The sequence below is a fragment of the Eretmochelys imbricata genome, chromosome 21, assembly GCF_965152235.1.
Source record: "Eretmochelys imbricata isolate rEreImb1 chromosome 21, rEreImb1.hap1, whole genome shotgun sequence".
In the NCBI taxonomy this organism is placed as follows: domain Eukaryota; kingdom Metazoa; phylum Chordata; order Testudines; family Cheloniidae; genus Eretmochelys; species Eretmochelys imbricata.
In genome coordinates this window covers 8,972,706-8,994,276 of record NC_135592.1, presented here as the reverse complement: position 1 = coordinate 8,994,276, position 21,571 = coordinate 8,972,706, and the positions used below count along the sequence as shown (strand labels likewise).

Sequence of the window (21,571 nt, the reverse complement as noted above, 5' to 3'; positions counted from 1 at the left end):
TGATGGCGCAGGGGCAGCTGCAGGGGGGCGCTCTGCCCTCCGCCTGCCATTTTATTTTTCAGAGATAAAACAATTTTCTCCAGAAACAAACAAACAAAGAAACATTTCAAAGTTCAGGGAAGCCAAGCGGGGACTCCTCTCCTTCAAGGAGACCATGAGGCTCAGGGGCCCTGATCCTGGCCGGGTGAAACCACTGCAAGTATTATCCCGAGGAGGCTGTCGCTCATCACTCACAGCCTCGGCTTCTGTCAGCCCCGCATGAGAACCCTCCACCCATCCCCAGCCCCTCTGGCACCACTTATCCATCCCCACGGCTACTGACCCCTTCGGCCCTACCCCCAGGCAGTCCCCTCCCCTCCTAAATTACAAACCCTCCCTGCCACTTCAAGCCAACGGCCCCTTTCCCATTCCATGCCGTTGGCCCGCATCAGCACGGTGATTGCAGCCCTCCATGCTGGGGGCTCTGCTCCACCCGTCATCTCCAGCTGCAGCCACACAAGTCCGCAGCTGCTGGTTTCTCATCCCAGCCCGGCCCGCTGCTGGGGCTCCAGCCCCAGTCCCCAGCAGCGCTCCCCCCCTCCCCACCATCGCTCTCACCCACCACCCATCGGGCTCAGAGCCGGAGCAGACGTTGCCCGCTGTGCTGCCTCTCACAAGCGGGCGGAGCCCGAGTCGTAGCTGCTAATGAAGCGCTCCAGCTCCCGCAGGCAGTGGCCCCCGACCTGCCGCAGGTTGGCCCGCAGCGCAGAGCCCATCGCCGCCTCCATGGAGGGCTCCTTCTGCAGCAGCATGGCGGCCACCACAGCGAAGGCCAGGCTGGACTGCTGGTAGGACTGCAGGGAGGGGAGAAGGGGAGCTTGTCAGACGAGGCGGTAGGCAGGCAAGTCCCTAAACTCAACCTGGGTGCCTGAGATTCCCCCCTGAGGCCCGATGGGCAGCCCCGTGAAAATGATCAGAGCTACCCTACGACTCAGGCCAGTGGCACCCCCTAGGGCTGGGGCAATAATTAGTGCTTTCGTTGATCCCTGCTGCTGTCATGACACACCTCTGCTGGGCGGCCCGAGGACCTCTCCCCGCTTCTGTTTGGAGGGTCCCTCCCTCCGCCCAGAACATTTGCTACCACCAGAGCCTTGCAAGGGGTCAGGCTCTGAAGCCTCAGCCGCAGGGGCGGACAGATGGGCCAGCCAGCCAATCACCAGGGAGTGTTAAGACAACAGGGCCAGCCCTCAGACTGCCCCCAGACCCTGGCAGTTTAATCCACTCCCCAGCGGAGTGTGAATCCAGGAGGAAGAATATTTTTCGCATGCCGTGATGGCCACAGGCACAAGAAAACAAAGCAAGGAGGAGGACGGGGGTAGGAGTGAGGTTGCTTTGACTTCCTGGCACCAAACTCACTCGGCCTGAACTGCTCCAGGCTGGCAGTGGGGTTTTGCCTCCAACCTCATTCTTCCCAACCCAGGATCACGCTGGTCATTCATGGATAGCAGACACATGAAGATCTGAGACGCCCCCCCCGAACCTATTGCACCTGCTTTGAAGCCCTCACTGCAGCTGTTGCAAGGGATTTGGGGCAAGCCATGCAGATGGCGGAGGTGGTTCGGGAGGGGAAGGGAAACCTAGATCCTGCACACATCAAGAGCCTCAATGCATCTAGGTCCTACCCTGCTCCTGGGTGAGCAAGAGGGGACAGTTAGAACTTACCAGCTCAATTTCTTCCTTTCTGGCCAGTATGGCAGCAGAACGAAGGTACTCCATGGTCTCCAATGGGGCAGCCAGAGCAGAGCAGGCCTGGTAAGGATAACCTGCGTCCTCCTGATGAGCGGCCAGCTGCTCCTGCGTTGATTTCAGACAGGGTGAGGGAAGGAGGTTAATCTGGTCGGGGGGAAGACAGGGTTGGGCGTTTGCAGGTACATGAGTGAAGAGGGCTACTGACAAATCGTCCCAAAGTCAAATCCAATAGTCATGAGTGGAGAAGCCAGGGATAAACTCTTCCCCCTTACCGCTTGCTGAAAGTGGGAGCATTAGAGGGATGGCTGCAGAATATTTTAAAGCATTTTTCTGAGCTTTATGCCACCTGCCCCAGCTTCCTGTCTGGGTAGCAAGGGGCAGTTTCCCTTTAAAAAAAGAATAGGGGATGCCAGAGATGGGCACCAGTCCAGATCAGCTGCGATGCAAAATCGCTACAGTCGGATCGCTGTTCTTGTCCCTTGCGTGAAGGGAGGTTGTGATAAATGAAGCGGGAGGCAGCTCCCTTTTATGGACACCCAGCCAGCCAGTTAGCTATAAAATCCCTCTTAGTAGCTGTTCTCTACTTGCTTTACCTGTAAAGGGTTAAAAAGTCCACAGGTAAAAGGAAGGGAGTGGGCTCCTAACCAATTCCCTTTGTCTGGTCTGTTGTTCTTTGGAGAGAGGGGACAGAGCAGAGACAGGGCTGTAAAAAGCTTTTTGTCAGGTATGGAAATCATAGGATCATACCTAAAACCTACTCATGAATCAGAAAATGTCCAGAAAGACACAATTAGGTTTATTTCTGTTTATTTCTTATTGGCTTGTGGACTCCTCCGTGCTAACCCCAAATGCTTTTGTTTGGCTTGTAACCTTGAAGCTGGACCTCAAGAAGGTTATTCTTGATGTTTAATTTTTCTAAGTGGGTTTTTAAATCTAGCAAAAGCCTAAGTTCCAGATGTATTTTCATTCTTTTTGTTTTTAATAAAATTTACCTTTTTTAAGAACAGGATTGGATTTTTGGTGTCCTAAGAGGTTTGTGCACATGTTGTTTAATTAGCTGGGGGAAGCAGCTAATTTCCTTTGTTTTCTTTCTCAGCTCTTCCCCGGAGGCGAGGGGGGGGGGGGGGGCTTGAGGGTACCTCACAGGAAGGAATTCCCGAGTGCGCCTTCCCGGGCTCCAAGGGGTTTTGCATTTGGGTGGTGGCAGCATCTACCCATCCAAGGTCAGAGAGAAGCTGTAACCTTGGGAGTTTAATACAAGCCTGGAGTGGCCAGTATTAATTTTTAAAATCCTGGCAGGTCCCCACCTTCTGCACTCGAAGTGCCAGAGTGGGGAATCAGCCTTGACAGACGTCGACGGCTCTCAGCCCAGTTCACAGTGGGCAGGCACCCCTGGCAGAAAAGCCACCACCACTGGCAGCCCTAGCAGAGCTGCCGAGAAATTAATGGCTCACGGGGGATGCTTCCCAGAATCTACTGCCTTGGCACTTGCTTTGAAGCACCCATGCAAAGGATTCTGGGGGTGTTTTAGGAAACAAAAGTGGGCTGGACAAGGACTTAATCCCTCCCAGGCCTAAGGTGCCAACCTGGGAGAATGGGGGCAAACAGGTCAGTTCATACCAGCTCAGTTTCTTTCTTTCCCACTGGAGGCAGCTCCTCTGTGATCTCAGACCAGACTGGAGGTAAAGTAGCTAGAGCAGAGACAGCCTGGCTGAGAAGATCCGGGGCCTTCAGGTTGTCTTCCAGCTGGAGCTGTGGAGATTACAGAGGGGGCGAGGGAGGTTATGCCATTCCAGAGCATGGGAGCTGTGGGTTTGCCAATGCATGGAGTGAAACGGCGGCAGCGAAGACACTGACAAATCAAAGCCAAAAGACTGGATGGGCCATGGGAACGTTCCCCAGAACCCTTCAGGTGGGTTCGTCTTCTTGCCTCCACTGATGCACGGTTGGGATAGTGCAGAGGATTCTGGGGACTACAAGCATCAGTTCCAAAGGATGGGGCAGGCAAATGGAAGCAGATAATGTGTGGGAAGAGGGCAGCAAACCCCACCTTATCCTAAGGCCCCAGAGCATCTGATCCAAGGTGAAGGAGAAGGGTCAGTTCATACCAGCTCAGCATCTTCTGTTCTGATAGGATAAAGCTCCTCTGTAGTTTCAGGTGGGGCTGGTGGCTCAGCAGCTAGATCAGAGCCGGCCTGGCTGGGATGGTCTGTGGCTTCGTGGCTGGCTTCCAACTGGACCTGTGGAGTTTTCAGATGGAGGGAGGAACAGTTAGATTGTCCCAAGGGAGGGCAGGGCTGTGCGTGCATGAACGAAACAGGAGCACCAGAGGCTCCAACAGTGCAATCAAACTTTGCAGCTTCAGAGGCAATTCTGCAGGAATAAAATCCCTCTGTTGTCTCACAGCAACTGGGAGACTACTGTAATAGCAATCCCTAGCGCTTAGCTAGTGCTTTTCATCCCTAGAGCTCATAGTGCTTGACAAAGGAGGTCAGTGTCATGAGTCCCATTTTACAGACAGGGAAACTGAGGCACGGGGAGGGGAAGTGACTCGCCCAAGGTCACCCCGCAGGCCAGTGGCAGAGCTGGGAACAGATTCCAGATCTCCTGAGTCCCAGTCCAGTGTTCTAACCATTAGACAAGACTGCCTCCTGTTCCACACCATGGAACACATGAAACACACTTGTGACCCACGCGCCCTTTTATCCATTCGCTACGTTAGCAGAGGGGGCAGACTCCTATCTCAGCAGCCTTGCACCTCGATGTCACCAGCGATGGAACAGTGCGACTGCTGCTGTTGGACAAATGCCCACATCGCATTCCCCATCATCCCTCTTGGCTGCACTTAGCTGCCTCCTGGACTGCCTTGGCAGAGTCCAAAGGACTGAATGGACCATGCAGATGCTACCCACAAACTTTTGCGCCGGTCGTCTTGGAAACTCCTTTGACGCGCTACTGCAGCCGGTGCCAAGGATTATGGGGGGTGTTTGGGAATTAACGGCAATCCATTGTCAATCAATGCCAGGTGGGCACGAGGAAGGGACTTCAATCGCATCTCTCAACACGTCTAGCCTCGGGGAAGAGCTGAAAGTGGGGGACGGATTAGCTCATACCATCTCTATTTCTTCCTCCATGAGACAAAGATCCCCCGGGGTGTCAGCCAGGCTTGAGTCAGTCGCCAGAGTGCAGCCTGCCTGGCTGTGATTGTCTGCAGCCTCCAGACTGGCCCCCAGCTGGACCTGGAGAGATTTCAGATGGATGAGGACTGTCCCAGGGCAGGATGGGACCTGTGGGGGCAGGACTGAACAGTGGCCCTGGAAATGGTGACAGTCAATCAGATCAAGGAGCTCTGTGGTGCTAGAGGAGATTCAGCAACCAGAGAAGCCCAGAATAAAATCTGCCCCCATCCCATTACTCTCTGCAATGGGGAGTGTTGCAGAGACACACACAGAACATTCTCTGTGTACAATTTCCAGCTTGCTGCTGCACTGGGAATTCAGGCTCCCCCTGAAAATCAGCCTATTGATGCAGAGTCATCTGGTGGTCTGCGTGAAGCGAGTTCGGTGGGTCTCAGCCCGAACTGCCCCCGGACAGTTGCCCACGCCACAAAAAGCTGCCATCATAATTAGCCTCCTTTACAGCCAGTCTTGGCAAAGTGTCCAAAGATTAAAGGGGAAGACGCTCCCCAGAATCCTTCACACTGGCTACTTTGACACCCTCCTTGCTGCACTGCTACAGACATCACTAAAGATGCTGGGGTGCTTATGAGATCCAAAGGGGAGCCCTGCACAGGTCAAGGTGGGAGAGTGAAAGGAAGTGGCGCATAGGGACAAGGAGAACCAAATTCCATCCTGTCCTCCTTAGACTGCAAACACCTTTGGGCAGCAAGTGTCCCTTTGTTACAGGTACATACAGCGCCTAGCGCAAGGGGGCTATTGCAATGCTCTAGGGCACCAACACATCTGCTCCAAGCAGAGTGAGAAGAGCTGGGTTAGTTCCTACCAGCTCAGTTCCTTCCGTTCTCATGGGATGAAGATCCTCTGTGGTTTCAGTTGAAGCTGGGGGTTCAGTATCCAGTGCAGAGCCGGCCTGGCTGGAAGGGTCTGTGGCTGTCTGGTTAGCTTCCGGCTGGACCTACAGAGGTTTCAGATGGGATGAGGGAAGGAGATTAGACAACCAGAGGAGGACAGCAAACGGGTGAGCTTGCGTTCCCTCTGCCCAGGCTACAGCTTCACGCCACGATGTTGGCCATGAGGCTGCCAGTGCAGCACCTTTCACCAGCACTTAATTCACACCCTCGCTACGGCAGAACAATCACCAGCCTGTACCTGGGCCTAAGAAAGGGGAAACGAATCTCCCCCTAGCAGGCTTCTGTACCTGAGGTTCACTCAGCATCTCCAAGAACTCGACTGAGCCCTCAGCAAGGAGATGAAAGGGGAAACCGCACCAGGGACTTCTCAGCTGGAACAGAGGGAGGTGCAGTCAGCAGCTGCCTGCTGCAAAATGGCCCTGGTAAGGCTGCTGCTGCTTGCCTTTGCCAAATATAGAGGGCCCATCCCAGCAAGGCATGCTGGGAAAAAGAATTTCCAATAAGACGGTGACCTTGCTCTACGAGAGTGAGTAGGCATCAAAAAGTCGCTAGGGAAAGGGGCTGTGCCGGTTATCTTCTCCTATGGCCCCACCTTAGATTGGACGCTCTTTGGGCAGGGACAATACCCGCCTCTCTCCCCATAGCCTGTAGCACCCGAGTTTCACACAAATCCCCCTACACCCAAGGGACTTAGGACACAACCTCGTCCTTGGGACCCATCCATTGGCCAGGAAACCCAGCCCGTTCCCGCCCCGCCGCCCTTGACCTGGGGTGGTTTGGGTTCTTCCACTGGAGCTGCGGAGTCTTTCTTGGATTTTCCAGGCTTCTTGGGCGCTGCTGTTTTCGCTTTCTCTGTCTTAGACGAAACACTTTTCTTTCTACTCGACTGGAGGAAGGAAAAAGAGCAGAGGCTGGAATCTCTCTTTCTCTTATGTCTTCCTATGGCCCTCTATTACTGCTTTATCTTAGCCCCTCAAATTCTTTATTGTGTTTATCCTTGCCACACCTCTGTGAGGCCGGGCTAAACACAGAGTGACTATGTGACTTACCTTACCTTACAGGTCACACAGAGACACTGTGGCAGAGCAGGAATTGAACCCACGTCTCTGAAATCCAAGGCTCAGGCCCTAACCACTGGGCCAGCCTTCCCCTCCTTGGCTAGCAGCCTGCAGGCTTTTCTAGCTGTGGTTGGGGATTCCAGTGAGACTTTGGGCATCTCCCTTCCCCTCCCTGGCCCATGGACCGTCCTCGGCTGAAAGACAGCGGGTGAGACTTCCCAAAGCCGCTTCCAGAGGTTGGCTACCCAGTCCATATTCGATTGCCGCAGGAACCAGACATCCCAATCCCTCAGTCAGCTTTGGAAACACCAGTCCGTCTTTCCAGGCTGCAGTTCACCGGGGGTAGCCAGGCTCTAGCTTTGTGGGGCTTACTGCTCTGGGGAATGCCCACCACGACCAACTCCACAGCAGCTAAGGGCCAAGTTCTCCGCTCGGTTACGTTGAGGCAGCCCCATTGACTGTGACATGCTCGTGTAAGGGGGGGGAGGATTTGGTCACGCATGGGGGGCGCCCACCCTGTGTCTACTCGGTGGGTCCCCACGGGCAGTCACCCTTCAGGGCTGGCCAAGCAGCGCAAGCAGGAACCCCAGCCACAAGCGGGTTGGGTATAAGACCAATTCCTCCTCACCGGCCCCTCTGCCCCCTGCCTGGCTGGGGCGCGGAGAAGCATGAGGGGCTGGACTCCAGAACCCGGCTCATCCCCTCCGCCGCCCTCCTGGCGGGAAGCAGAGAGACGCCGCTCTCCTCTTACCGCCGAGCGTCTCTCTGGGGAGCGGGAGGCCGACGACCTGGACGACTTGAACTCTTCTGCAAAGAGACCAACAGGGACAGAATGAGGCAGACAGAACCAGGGGGCAGCAGGGATGCTGGGCCTATGGGGGCCGGGCCACGTTCCTCCTCCTGAGTGAGGGGCAAGAGCTCTGGTTTTAACACTGCCCTCCAGTCCCAGCCCCATGCTGGGTGGAGAAAAATCAGATGGGTCCTCCTGGGCCGCTCCTCAGCCCAGGCAGATTCTGCCACCCAGCCTCTCCTATGGGCTTCAGTCTTCCTCCTTCCACCCCTGAATCCTTCTCCTAACAGAGCCACGTGCTGACAGTCAGCTGTGCTCCATACCGCCCTGCTTGCTGCTCTTCCTGGGACCCCTGCGATCGATCCCCGGGGATCCAGACCCTGCTCCCCAGGCCAGAGAGACCTCCGCGGCAGGCAGAACTGGCAGGACTTTCTCACTCAGTGCTGAGACCCTGGAATGCAGCTCGGGATGGGGCATTGCCACCCAGGGGCTGTTTCCGGGGCTAAGGAGCCCATATGGTGTATGGCCTAGGCCCCCCAAGGGACTGACCTCTGGAGGAGCAAGACTGAAAGCGGTGGTAGTGAGGGTCGAATTTCCCCCGGTAGCCGCCTCGGAAAGGGCCGCGGTGATGCTTCCAGCCGCGGCCACGATACTTCCTGGGGAAGAAGCCTCGCTCCCTGCGGAAGGAACAGGTGGCCCTGTGAGTAGCTTCTCTCATTCTGGTCAAAAGAAAGTGTTAGCCCTGGAGGCTCCATCCGGGGCTCCAGACAAAGGGCAGAGCCAGGTCCCCACTGGTATTTAGATCCCACCCTGGAGCTCCAACCTCCAGGGCTGGCCGGCTGCTTTTACCTTTCCCCAGGCCGGCACGCCCATTTCCTCCTTCCCCTGGTATCTACCCCCCTGGCAACCCCACCCGTGTCCTTCCCCTTCTCCCTCCAGATGAGATTATCCCCCTTAGAGTGGTGCTGCCGGGACAGTCACAGCTGAAAAGTGGCAGCAGTGGGAACAGCCCAGCCAGAGATGAGCCTGGGAGCAGTGGGCTATCCTGGGATCACTTGACTTGAGTGCAGATTGTGGGTCACGCCAGCACTGCAGGGTGATTGGATGTGCTCTTTGGGCAACCCTCGCCTGGGATCTGGCCCACTCAGCGAACCTCTCTGTAGGCTCCCCTTGGAATTTCAGAGCCTCGGCCCCAGGCAATAGGCCCATCCCCGCCAGCCAAAGCACCCTGCTCCCGCCAACACCCACGTGCGTCCCCTGCCGACACCTGCCTGTCCCAGGAGTTGCCATGTTCCTCCCTTGATATTGACTTCAGGCAGTGCTGGTTAGGTGGCGTGGCCTGAGAAAAGGGAGACGTGTTACACAGGTTGTGGAGATGGCGGGGTAACTCTGGGCGCTTTGCACAGGGTGCTTTGCAGAAGCTCAACAAGGCAGAGCAAGGGGAGACCTGCTCGCTCACTCTGCCTCCCTGAGCAAGGAACAGAGCCCAGGCGTCCTGGTTCCCAGTCACCTGATCTAAACACCAGGCAACGCTCTGCTCCCAAGGTCTGGGGATAGAACCCAGGTGTCCTGGTTCCCAGTCCCCTGCTTTATATAGAGTTGACCATGCTACTTCTCTGGAAGGGACTCTTCTGAAATTTGACGACGCAGAACAGCAGCAGTGCAGTATAAGAGGGGCGGGGGGGGGGGGTGCGCGCACACTGGGGACACGTTTGCTCAGCTCCAGTCCCTCAGCAAAGAGCCCTCAGGACATGGATGTACATGGGTCATGCTCCAGGGGTAAGTGCAGGGAGCTAGGAGCCAGGGGCAAGGCAGATCCAAGTGGCAGACGGACAGATCTGCAGGCTCGGACTTGCCAGATTCACCAACGTATAGCGTGCCCCATGAGAGACTGTATACAGTGATAAAGAAATCAGCTCCAATAGGTCTCCTGCAGAACATGACAGAGGACAGACTACATGGCGTTTCTCCCCGAGTTTCCAGGGTGGGAGCAGAACATCCCTCTGGTTTGTCCAGCACAGGAAGGCTCCGTTCACTTGGGATCCCCAGCACTGTAACCAGCCCTGCAGAGATTATACTAGTGTTATCCTTTGCCCGCCCCCCAACACCAGTCTGACCGCTGCCCATCTCTCGCTGTCTGCATGGGCACAATGGTGCCCTGCGCACCAAAGCTCAACCCCAACCCCACTTACCAAGTGCCACCCATCCCTGAAGCCTTCCTCGTGCCTCCCGGGTTGGTTCTCCCACCTGGCTGGCTGCGGATGATCCTGGGGTGCCCAGCACCCACCGTTGTCACCCCCGTAAAAGTCAGCGGGATAGGGTTCAATGTCTCGGGAAAAGGGCTGCAAAGACACAACATGTGGGGTGAGGGCAGTCCTGAGTGAGATACGCGGGGATGCATGACCTGCCCTTGTGTCACAGGGACAGAGAGATCTCATTCGCAAAGATTGCCAGACTGGATCAGACCTGGGAGGGGGGCCATCTACTCCAGCATCCCGTCTCCATCAATGACCAGCACCAGCTGGTTCAGAGGAAGGTGCAAGAACCCCTGCAGTGAACACTATGGAATAGCTGGCCCAAAAGGGAATTTTCTGCCTGACCCCATCAGTTAGTGGCTGTCTCCTACCCTGAAGCCTGAGGATTTGTAGCGTTTACATGATATTTTTATCCTATGAACTACAACTGTGGAAGCTCTCACTGTCCCTATAAAGGTCTCATCCTATTGGAAATCCTACAGAGCTTTTGCCCTCAGTATGATACCTTGTGGCAATGAGTTACACAGGTTAATTTATACACCCGGACTAAACAGTGTTTCCTTTTAGGAGCTTTCAGTTTCTTTCCAAGGTCATTGGCTGTCTTCTTGTTCTTGGACCGGGTGGGAAGGTCAGCAGGCACCCCCCCCCCGAATCTACCATCTCCCCCATTCATTATTTTACAACCCACTCTCAGGGGTTCCCTCCTTGTTAAATCACAGAGGGAAGGTGGGCAGGGGTGGTTTCCCAAGGAGCTCCCAGGGCTGTCAGCTGGAGGAGTGCTATTTCACAGACGGTGTAGCGAGTTGCCAAAGGTCCCACAGCGAGTCAGTGGTAGAATCAGGAACAGAACCCAGGTGTCCTGACGCCCAGGCCCCTGCTCTAAACTCCAGACCAGAATGTGGAGTGAACTGTACGAAACCGGATGGCTTGGGACGGCAGTACTAAGAGAAACACCGTCAGTGGGGGCAGGGGTCTCGGGTCCAGATATAAGCCTCCGGCCCTTTCCCTCCCAGGCAGGTGGCAATCGTCATCCTCTGCCCACCCCCCTTCAACTGGGGGGCATTAGCACTTCAGGCCCTATCTTCCCCTCCTGCCCCATCTTCCCCTCCTGCCCCCTTGCTTTTGCTGGGAAAGAGTCAAGCCCGCAACGATGTAACACCTTGGCCTGCTCCCAGACTTCATAGCCCTTGGGAGGCAGAGGCTGGTCAGGACTCCAACAAGAGGCAGTGCTGACCCTCAGACCCTGCTGGTGCTCCCCATTCTCTGCCCTTTGCTCCTGACCTGCCCCCCTTCCTCCGACGGTTAGTTCCTGACCCCCTTAATACTGTGGTCTCTGAATTCCTCGTTCCCTACCTCTCAGGGAGGCTCTGTTCATGGGCGTCCCTCCCCCGGAGCCGTGACCAGCTCAATCAGCCAAGCAGATCTTGCGTTGGTCACTTACAGACAAACCAGGAATTCTCTCTGCTATCCACAGCCCTCGTACTGTCTGCATGCACACAACAGTGCAGCAGGGCTCAGCCTGGACCCCACTTACCGAGTGCCAACCACCCCTGAAGCCTTCCTCATGCCTCCCGGGTTGGTTCTCCCACCTGGCTGGCTGCGGATGGTCCTGGAGTGCCCAGCACCTGCCCGTGTCACCCCCGTAAAAGTCAGCGGGGCAGGGTTCGATGTCTTGGGAAAAGGGTTGCAAAGACCCAACACGTGGGGTGAGGGCAGTCCTGAGTGAGACACGTGGGGATGCACGACCTGCCTTTGTGTCACAGGGACTGAGGTCTCATTCACAGGGATTGCCAGACTGGATCAGATCTGGGACAGGGGCGGGAGGGGGCATCTACTCCAGTATCCCATCTCTGTCAAGGAGCAGCACCAGCTGCTTCAGAGGACGGTGCAAGAACCCCTGCAACGAACACTATGGAATAAGTGGCCCAAAGGGGAATTTTCTGCCTGACCCCATCAGTTAGCGGCCGTCTCCTACCCTGAAGCATGAAGGTTTGTAGCCTTTACGTGGTCTTTTTAGCCTGTGAATGTAACTGCAAATAGTCACATTATCCACATCAGTAAATGTCTATTCCCCTTTGAACCTGACTGAACTCTAGGCCCCAGGTTAATTACGGGTAGTGTAAATAAAAGGACCTGCTCCAATCAGTTTAATCAATGTCCCCTTTTTCCTGGGTGATGAAGGAAGGTGAATAGGAGCGACCCATTTACCTTCTCTCAGCCAGTCACTGTTTTGTGCCTCTCCATTGCTGCTTTAGGGCACTCAACTGTGAGGTAGGTGGGCAAACCCTGTTTGCTTGTGGTTAACTGCTGGGGAAACCGAGGCAAGAAAAGGTCGAGTGACTTGCCAAGGGTCACACAGAAAGTCAGTGGCATGGCCAGGGTTAGAGCCTAGGTGTCCAGCCACCCAGGCCCCTGCTAGGGCACTTGGGCTCTCTGGGAGTGAGCAGAAGGAATGGCCTGGGTGGCCTGGAACAGCAGCAGCCAGAGGCAGGTGACACAGCTAAGATGTTCTCCTGGGAAGCATTAGCTGGAAGGATACTGGCTGGTCCTCAGGGGGTGAATCAAGCCCCGGGCATGGAACAGCTTGGCCTGTTCCTATGGCTTGGTAGGTTTGTGACCCCTGGGAAGCAGGGCCGGATCAGGACACCTGACAGAGCCAGTCTGGACCCCCTAGCCCTCACAGGGCTCCCTCCCCGTCTTCCTGACCAGCCTAACATCCTCCCCGCCACTCAGGAAGGCTCCACTCATTTGCATGCTGGTCACAGAGCTGTGCCCAAGCAGCGATTGCTTATGCCTGCCCCAAGAATTCTCCGTGGGACATCGTCCTTACGACCCACGTCCCCTGCTCCTGCCCTAGCCCCAGCTCACCTGCGGCCAACCTGCCATGCTCTGCCTGGGCACAATGCCCCTCCAGGCTCAGCCCAGACCCACTCACCGAATGCCACCTGTCCCTGAAGCCTTCCTCGCGTCTCCTGTGTCGGTAATCCCAGTTGGCTGCCCGCTGATGGTCCTGGGGCGCCCACCCCATGTCCTCGTCACCCCTGCGAAAGTCGGCAGGGTAGGCGGAGGGGTTGATGTCCTGAGGGCAGGGCTGCAAAGAGGATACATGTGGTGCGGGGGGAGGGCAGCGATGAGCATGACACATGGTGAGGCAGGATCTTCTCCTTTACCTCAGTGACAGCACTCTCCTTGCTGCCTCTCAGCAGGTGGACCGAGGGGGGCACAGTTACATGGGTGGGAACTGGCACATTTTTAACCTACTCCTGGGAAACGATTCTTGAAGCAAAGGGGAGACTGAAACGCCTCTTATTCCACATGTTCTTCCCATTCCCAAAGCATCACAGCAAACATGAGATACAAGTCAGCAACGAGCCCCCTGAATCAGCTGCAGCTTCTGATGGAGGCAGGCCAGAGCTGTTCCCAGGGCCATGACACAACGCCTGTCTGAGACTCGGAGACAATGGATTTACATCAGAGATGGAGCTTGCTGTGTAGCTCCATGGTCAGGAAAGAGGTGTGACTGGCCCCCCAAGTTCATCTCAACTGACCATTAACTCTGGAGCCTAATGACGGGGATGTACAATATTTGACACCATCAGCCATTTCGCTGCTGGTTGTATTGGTGGAAACAAGCCAGCTATTCAGGGAGCCTGGCCAAGGACTTGGTGGAACACCACCATTTCCCTCCCCCATACACACTCTGACTCCCACTTGGAAAGCAAGGAAAGTAGACTGAGAAGGGAGGAAACCAGGCGCCTCCTGTCACTGGTGACCTTATCGTTCTGTCCATGCTTACAACTCCCTCCTCTCCCCAGCCATGTCCAGGGCACACTGAACCATTTGGAAATTAACTCTTTGTTCCCCGGGGAACGAGCAAACTCTGCAACGGTCCCATCTCTTCCCGCAGCACCAGGTTACACCATCTCCTCCCCTCCGAAGCCACTTACGTAGAAGAAACCATTTGGGTGCCTTCTTCCGGGGAACATCCTGTTGCTCAAGGCGAAACCCCTCCTCATTCAAGCCCTGGGAGAAAAGGGGCGGGGAGGGAAATGTTGTGAGTTCAATTGATTAACAACTGAAACCCCACATAACTCAATCAATCAATCAGCACAGACAGACCTCAGCCCTTCATAGCCCACTTGTTTATCACCGCTGAAGCGTGGCGGTTAGCTACACTGACTTCCTTTTCCATTTCGGTAACACCCCTCGCTTTGCTATTAGTACATTTCCCTGCCCTTAGGGCACGTTTTATACAAGTCAGTAGGATCGCAGACCTGTCTGCCACACCAAAGTCAGCTGCTACCAATTTTCCACGATTTCTCTTACCCCAGTTTGTTGGTAAACCGTACATTCAATTGCTTGACCGCACTTCGGCTTGTTACGAAATATACTCAAGAGAGTACATAACCAAAGTCAGTCAGATTTACAGCTCAAAGTCAGTAATAATGGAGTAGAGGTAAAAAGTTTCAATACAATACCCGTTTCCAGGAAGCAGCGTAGTTACAAAGAAGGCAGGGGTCCAAAGTTACACCCCTCAAGCTATCCTTTTTCTGTCCAACCCCTCCACAAGTAACGAGATACTGTATGCATCATCTGAGGCTAGATTTAACCAATCATCTTTCTACTTTGTTTTTCTGGTACCATGCTGTACCTGTTAGCTCTCTGTTCTGAACTCAGCCATTCCAGATACCAAGGGCGTGAAGGCATCCCCTGGGCTTGTTTCAGAGTAGAACACTCATATATCTTGTCCTTATCTTTGAGACATTCTGTTAGACTTGCAACAGAGGTCTCCCTACGGGATGGGGAATAGGCAGATATCGGACACAGTGTTGGTATATAATACTCTAAAATGCTCTTTTTTGATTACAAAACAAACCTTACTCACTCCACATTCACACCCCAAACATACTATACCAGAGTCCAAAGGTTAGAATGATCCTGTTGGCCAGTCGAGATTCCTTCTGATCATAAGATTGTAAGATGAGGGGAGCCAGTGAAAACCACATCTATATCCACATGGACTCTAGATCAATAAACGACTCCGATTTGTAGAAATCATAGCCAACCATTTATAGTCCATTCCATTGCGTCATCGGTTCTTTGCCTTTGATTACTAGGCCTTCTACCCACACAATTCCAAAGACACTATCCAGGGCGGGCCGCCATGATCCAAGATGGGCCGCCATGATCCAAGACGTGCCATTTCCTCCAATTCTTATACCGTTTTATATCAGTCCAGCTGGTATTGTTTCCTTTTCTGCTGATCTTCCGTATTTTTCTCAGAACATAACAAAATTGTTTTTGCACAAATAGTTCTAATAGTCCTTGACCTTAAGTTCTTGCTTCGGTTGTCAACTTACAATGCATGTATTCACGTCAAGCATGCGTCATTCATACCAGGCCTCAATAACCTATAACATATTTCTACATAAAGATATAAATCACAATGTATATTGATATATATATGTATATCCCAACAATTCCAGGATTGGTCAGAGAGACTAACTCCCTACCCGTTACTATGGTAAAACATCCACATGTTCTGTTCCTGACAGTTTTACTATCTTCTTAAGCCGAAGTTTACTTCAGCTAATGCAAGGTGCTGTATGATACTTAGCACAAGTGTACAGGATTATAGAAAGACAGAGGCCAATTCAGGCCGTGTAACTGCTTGAAATATATATATATAATCTAATGGCACAGAAGAACCTCAGAGTTATGAACAGCAGAGTTACGAACTGGCCAGTCAACTGCACACCTCATTTGGAACCGGAAGTACACAATCAGGCAGCAGCAGAGACAAGCCCCACCCCCACACAAAAAACACCCCCCACCAATACAGTACGGTACTGTGTTAAATGTAAACTACTAAACAAAATAAAGGGAAAGTTTTAAAAAAGATTTGACACGGTAAGGAGACTGTTTCTGTACTTGCTTCATTTAAATTAAGATGGTTAAAAGCAGCATCTTTCTTCTGCATAGTAAAGTTTCAAAGCTGTATTAAGTCAATGTTCAGCTGTAAACTTTTGAAAGAAGAACCATAATGTTTTGTTCAGAGTTACGAACAATCCCCATTCCCAAGGTGTTCATAACTCTGAGGTTCTACTGTACGTTGATATTGTTACTCCTGGGGGAATTCTGCGCCACTGCGCAATGCAGAATTTAAGGTTGTGCGTTCAGGATTTCCTTCCCCCCGCCAGAAATGGGCTGCAGTACTGGTAGCTGCCACTAGCAGGTGACACTGCTGTGGGGAGGGAGCTAGAGGGATCCTGGCAGCTGCAGTTCCCAGCATGCCTTGAGGGAAGGAGAGGGTGGCACACAGGAAACTCAGCCTGGGACCGAGCATCAGTCTGTTTCTCCTTCTGGATCCCTGGGCTCTAGGGGAAAGGGAGGGAGTGGGTGTCTGGGCAAGGGGGGGCCCTGCGGCTGGGCTCTGGAGGGAAGGGCTCGGGGGGCGAGAAACTGCCTTGTCATAGGGGTTTCTTTAACTCTCTACTCCTGGGGGAATTTTTGCGTGTGGGTCTGTATTGTTACAGACATACTTGCTGACAGCTATTTTGAAATAAATTACCAAAGTAAATGAAACTGGCGTGATTATGTAGTATTATTTTGACAAATAAAATTTGCAGAATTTTAAAATATTGTGAGCAGAATTTTTATTTTTTTGGCGCAGAATTCCCACAGGAGTAAATTATTGTGTGTTTAATGCATATTGATATCCGTAGCCCAAACAGTACATATTGATCATGTGATATGTATTTATTAGACCAGCATATATTGGTCAACAGGGGAGTCATCCGTTATTAGGTAGGCCAGAGTCACCAGCTGATAGGGAGAGAGAGCACTACAGCGGGGTAGAGCGTGTGGGGGAGGTTGAGGTTGTATATTAGGAAACACTTTTTCACTAGGAGGGTGGTGAAGCTGTGGAATGTGTTACCTAGGGAGGCGGTGGAATCTCCTTCCTTTGAAGTTTTTAAGATCAGGCTTGACAAAGCCCTGGCTGGGATGATTTAGTTGGGGATTGGTCCTGCTTTGAGCAGAGGGTTGGACTAGATGACCTCCTGAGGTCCCTTCCAACCCTGATATTCTATGATTCTATGTCCCCTTCCAGGCCCTGTCTCCACAGATTCATAGGGGGTGGCTTTCAGCCCAGCTGGCTCAATGGAGTTGGAGGAACATGACTGAGAAGCCCCCTTACTGCTCATTGCAAGTTTACACCAGCTCAGCTCTCAGATGGTGGATGTGTGAAGCCTACATGACACTTGCCCTTACCGGAAATCCACTGCACGTGGTCAGGAACAGCTCCGGAGCATGTGTCCTAACTACCATTCCCACTACGGATGAAAAGCACTGGTAACAGGCGAACACACACCTGATACAAAGCCTACCGACACCAACTGTCCATTGACGGGGCCTTAGGGGCTTGATCCTACCACCTTCATTCATGTGAGCAGCCTTGCGAACTGGCTTGGGCAACTCCGGCAGTACAATCTATCATGCCGAGCGTCTGCAGTGAGAAATATGGAAAACCCTCCCTTGCCCCCCAGCACTGGCCTTAGGAGGTCACATGTGCTGAACAATCCAAAAAACCTCCATGGGCCCAGTCCTGGACCTGCAGCACACTGCAGATTGTTCTCAGACCTACTGAAGGTGATAAGCGCTGAGCATACTTAGCCCCAGGAGGGGTCTGGGGCCTGTTATTTTTAGCAGCTCTCCTTCACTACACTGCCCAGGACTATCCCCTGCAATTTTAAATGAATGCCTCAGATTTAAATTTGGCCTCAGCTAGACACACGGTAAATAAAAGCTTTTATAAAAGCTATGACCAGGAGGAAGGATATTGCACACACAAAAATCCAGTGAAAGCTGTTTGAAATAGATAAACACTGTCCTGCCCTCTGCAGTCCAAAGGCTGGCCCATTAAGAGCCTGAAAGCGAAAATGACCATAAACAAAAATGAAACTGATGTCATCTATTTGCATTGTGAGAAATGGGACAGGAAAGAAAACAAACTGGATGCAATAACAAACAGCAGGGCTTGGGAGTGGGGGGTTATGGTTCTATTCCAGCTCTGGCACTGGCTCATTCTGTGACCTCACATCCCCTCTCCAGGCCTCAGTTTCCCACCTGTAGAGTGGGCATGATGAAACTTCTGTGCCTTCACAAAGCACTTTGAGAGCAGGGGTGGAGGGACTGGCCATTGATTTTCCCAAGACACATGCAGTACTGCTAACCCCAAATGTTCCAAAATCATGGAGTCAGGCCGCCCAAAATCATGACATTTTTAAAAAAATAATATTTTGGGGGGTTCTTTCTATTTTCCTTCTGTTTTCTGGGCCCTCAGGATGCATTCGGGTCACAATTTCACTTATTTTTACTTTTAATGAAAACTAAGATTCCCAACTAACCATGCATCTCTGAGTGCTGGAGCTTTAAAGCAAACAGGAAATATTGCAATAAAACCACCAGAGCAGGCAACACTGTCTTGCCTCTCAAAATAGACCACTTGATTCCGGGACCAATTAACTTCAGTTTTTGAATAAGGAACTTGAAACAAGTAAAATGCCCAGGCAGGTTGAGCACAGGGACAAGGTCAGTTTTTATAAATGCCATTTTTATTTAAGATTGGTGGGGGAAGCCTTTTGTTTGAAACTTTCCCAATAAAAGTTGTGGACTTCCAAATTGTACACTTTGGGCTTGTCCACACTTGATAGTTAGCTCAGATTAAGGTAAGGTTTGGAATGAGAGCATCCACACATGGATTTTATCAGGAATAGTTTCTTGCTTTAAATTCACATGTTACCTTATACTGGATTAACTTTCATGTGTAGACAAGCCCAAGCGCCCAGGAATAACACTAGAATAGCAATTCCTTAATAACTGGCTCTCTCTTGTTTCCACACAGCACCCAGCATAATCAGGGTTTCTGGGCATTACTACAAGCCAAACCCTCAGTGCTAGTCCTATCGATCTCGTCTGGCCTGCCTTTCCACAATGGTGTAATTAATAACAAAAACACCTGGCCCATATTCCAGCCCAGGAGCAAAATATGCTCTATAAACCGCGAAGCAGGGGTTCCCAAACTGTGGGCACAGTCCTGGGTGCTCTGCCATCATGGACAGAGTTGTTTTTTTTTTGGGGGGGGGGGGGGGGGCCCAGCAGTGACGCCAACCACGCTGTGCGTCCAGGGCAGTTTCCCCATACGGGCTGGGTAATGGCCACCACGCCCTCCAGGCTCAGATAGATGTAGGCCTTGGTGCCCACGAACCACTGGGTGCTGGTGGCCACAGTAACAGTGTAGGGCCGGCATGGCCGGGCCGAGTGCACACACAGCCATAAGGAGTGGAGATTCCCACACTGTGCCAACCAGGGACTGAGTGCACAGCTGGGCCCTGCAGCAGCACCCCCTCGGACACAATCCCTCCCTACATCCCGAGCTACCCCCCTCTCTGCACACAGCCCCGAGCTATCCCGTCCCTGCCCCCTGAGCTACACCCCTCTCTGCACACAACCCCTGGCTACCCCCTTTCTGCACCCTGAGCTACACCCCTCTGTTAGCCGATGGCCAAGGATGTTTGGTGAGGTGCCAGCTATGCCCGTTTTATACCATCCGTGACTTTAACCGCTAGGACGCACTGTCCCTTTGCGGCGGGCAGCCTGGGCTAGGCTGACGGATGCCCCAAGGTCCTAAACACCCGTGACTTTAACTGCTAGAGCTCAGAGTTCCTTCGCAGCGGGCAGCCAGGATTGACTGACAGGCGCCCCAAGAGTTTGCCCCGTGGAGGCGGCACAACTCAACGCTAGGCTCTTCGTACTCTCACCTAATGGCCAGGCTTTAGAGCCAAAACGGCTGAGGTTCTTTAATTGTGTTGGCTGCTTTACAGTAAACCAGAGAAAACAAGTCAGGCTTATGCACAAATGGTTACCAAAATTTATTAAACTAGATTCTAATCATGTGGTTACAAAATTGCTAGTGCCTACTTATTTAAATGTAGAGATGTTACACACACAAACAAGTCACAAAACTGAAGCCACAATCCCAAAGAAAGAAAACAAAGTATAGAGCTCTATTTCAAAATATGTGTACACTAAAGATAGGAGATCAGGTGTGGGTGCTTCTTACCTTCCTTGCATCTCTCGATTCCAGCGGTGCCAAGCCAGGATCGGTCACTCAATTCCGCGGAAAGACGAAAAAGGGACAAGGCGTAGGGACCCTCTTAGCTGCAGAAGCCTTGGGAGGCTGTCACTTATCTGACCAGCAGATAGATAGTGAAAAGCACTCAAAAATCATGGTGCTGTAGGTCCCCTACTTATACCTCTGTACTCCTTTATTCTCTTTCTCCTTTCTTATGCCAAATTGGGGCTGGTCTGTCTGGGCGACGCCAGCTCTCGCAAAAGTAGTTTACACTTGCAAGGGAGAGAAACAATAAGTTTCGACTACTGGACATTCCTTTCATTAGGGTAAATATTTTCCCACCTAGGATGTTGGGGTGTGTGCATCACGCTATTTAGTAGGGGCTAAGAGCCATGTCTGTCACAGCTTCTTTGTCTGCTGGGAGCCTAATCGTTGTATATCTTCCCAGAGGCACATTGTAGGAGCACACCTGTGCTTCTCACAGCTTCAAAGGCTGTGCTGGAATTGATGTTAAGTGCCCTGTTGTTTTGGCTCCCTTGTGTTCCCAGCAATGCTGGTCTGAGACGGGGCGGGGGGGCTGGCTGTCTGGCTACACCCCCTCTGCACACAACCCCTAGCTACCCCCTGACTGCACCCTGAGCTATCCCCCGACCTGCATGCAGGCCCTAGCAACTCCCTGCCTGCATCTTGAGCTGGCTGAAAGGCTGAAAATGGAAGGGGAGATCAGCTTGAGTCTCACGAACATATGTCCCCAGCTGGAACACCTGTGCAAGGAGAAGCGGGCACGGCCATCCCATTAAGAGGACTCCCGGTCTGCAAATTATTTTACATCTGGATTTACCCTATTTTTTCTTCTCTAATTAGTAGAGAACAGGGTTGGGTCTTTACTCACACCGCACAGAAATGTAGCTATTCCGCTTAAAAAAAATACAAAAAAAAATCAAAGGGCACAGTGCGGTTTTCAACAATGCTGGGCACAGGGGTGCGTGACCGAGCGTTCAGGTTTTATGCGGAAGGGTGCGCTGACCACCACATTTGGCTCTCAGCACTTGTTCCCAGTGGGGGTTTTACAAAACCCGGGCGGCTTCCGAGGTCTTGCAGCATTTCTCTGCGGGCAGCGTGCCGGGGAGGTCAGGTGTGGCAGCACACAGGTAACGGGCTCAGTGTTTATGTGCAAGGGGATGGCGTGTATGGATGGCACACCGAATGTTCACCGTTTTCCTCAAGAAGCAGCAAGGGCGGGCCACAGGCTGCACAGGTAGGCCGCGGGCGGCGGGGGAAGCTTGGGAACCCCCTGCCAGAGAGACACGAAGGGACCCATCACCCTGCAGGAAGGGCGGCAAGGGGGCATTTTGCTAACAACAGCCAGGCAGGCGAAACACTTTGCTAACCAACATTCTCGCTACCCTTTGCAAGCGGGACAGCAGTTGCTATAGGGCAAGGGGGATGGGGGGGGGAGTGGAGCAGCCCCTCCCCAGATTTTTTTCATAGGTCTATAGGCTCCACTTCGACACA

General features: G+C 52.8%; 1 protein-coding gene across 1 annotated transcript; it reads right to left on the bottom strand.

The window, feature by feature from the left end:
- Window positions 1-9: 9 nt before the first annotated feature.
- Window positions 10-20,348, bottom strand: LOC144278216 (uncharacterized). Its single transcript, XM_077839433.1, has 14 exons — window positions 20,045-20,348; window positions 13,869-13,944; window positions 12,857-13,012; window positions 9,859-10,008; window positions 8,934-9,005; window positions 8,216-8,339; window positions 7,628-7,683; window positions 6,585-6,704; window positions 5,731-5,862; window positions 4,842-4,967; window positions 3,837-3,968; window positions 3,349-3,480; window positions 1,702-1,833; window positions 10-833 (listed from the first exon to the last, which is right to left on the bottom strand). The coding sequence occupies exons 2-14, from the start codon at window positions 13,935-13,937 to the stop codon at window positions 651-653; spliced, it is 1,584 nt and encodes a 527-aa protein (XP_077695559.1). The 5' UTR covers window positions 13,938-13,944; window positions 20,045-20,348; the 3' UTR covers window positions 10-650.
- Window positions 20,349-21,571: the final 1,223 nt, after the last annotated feature.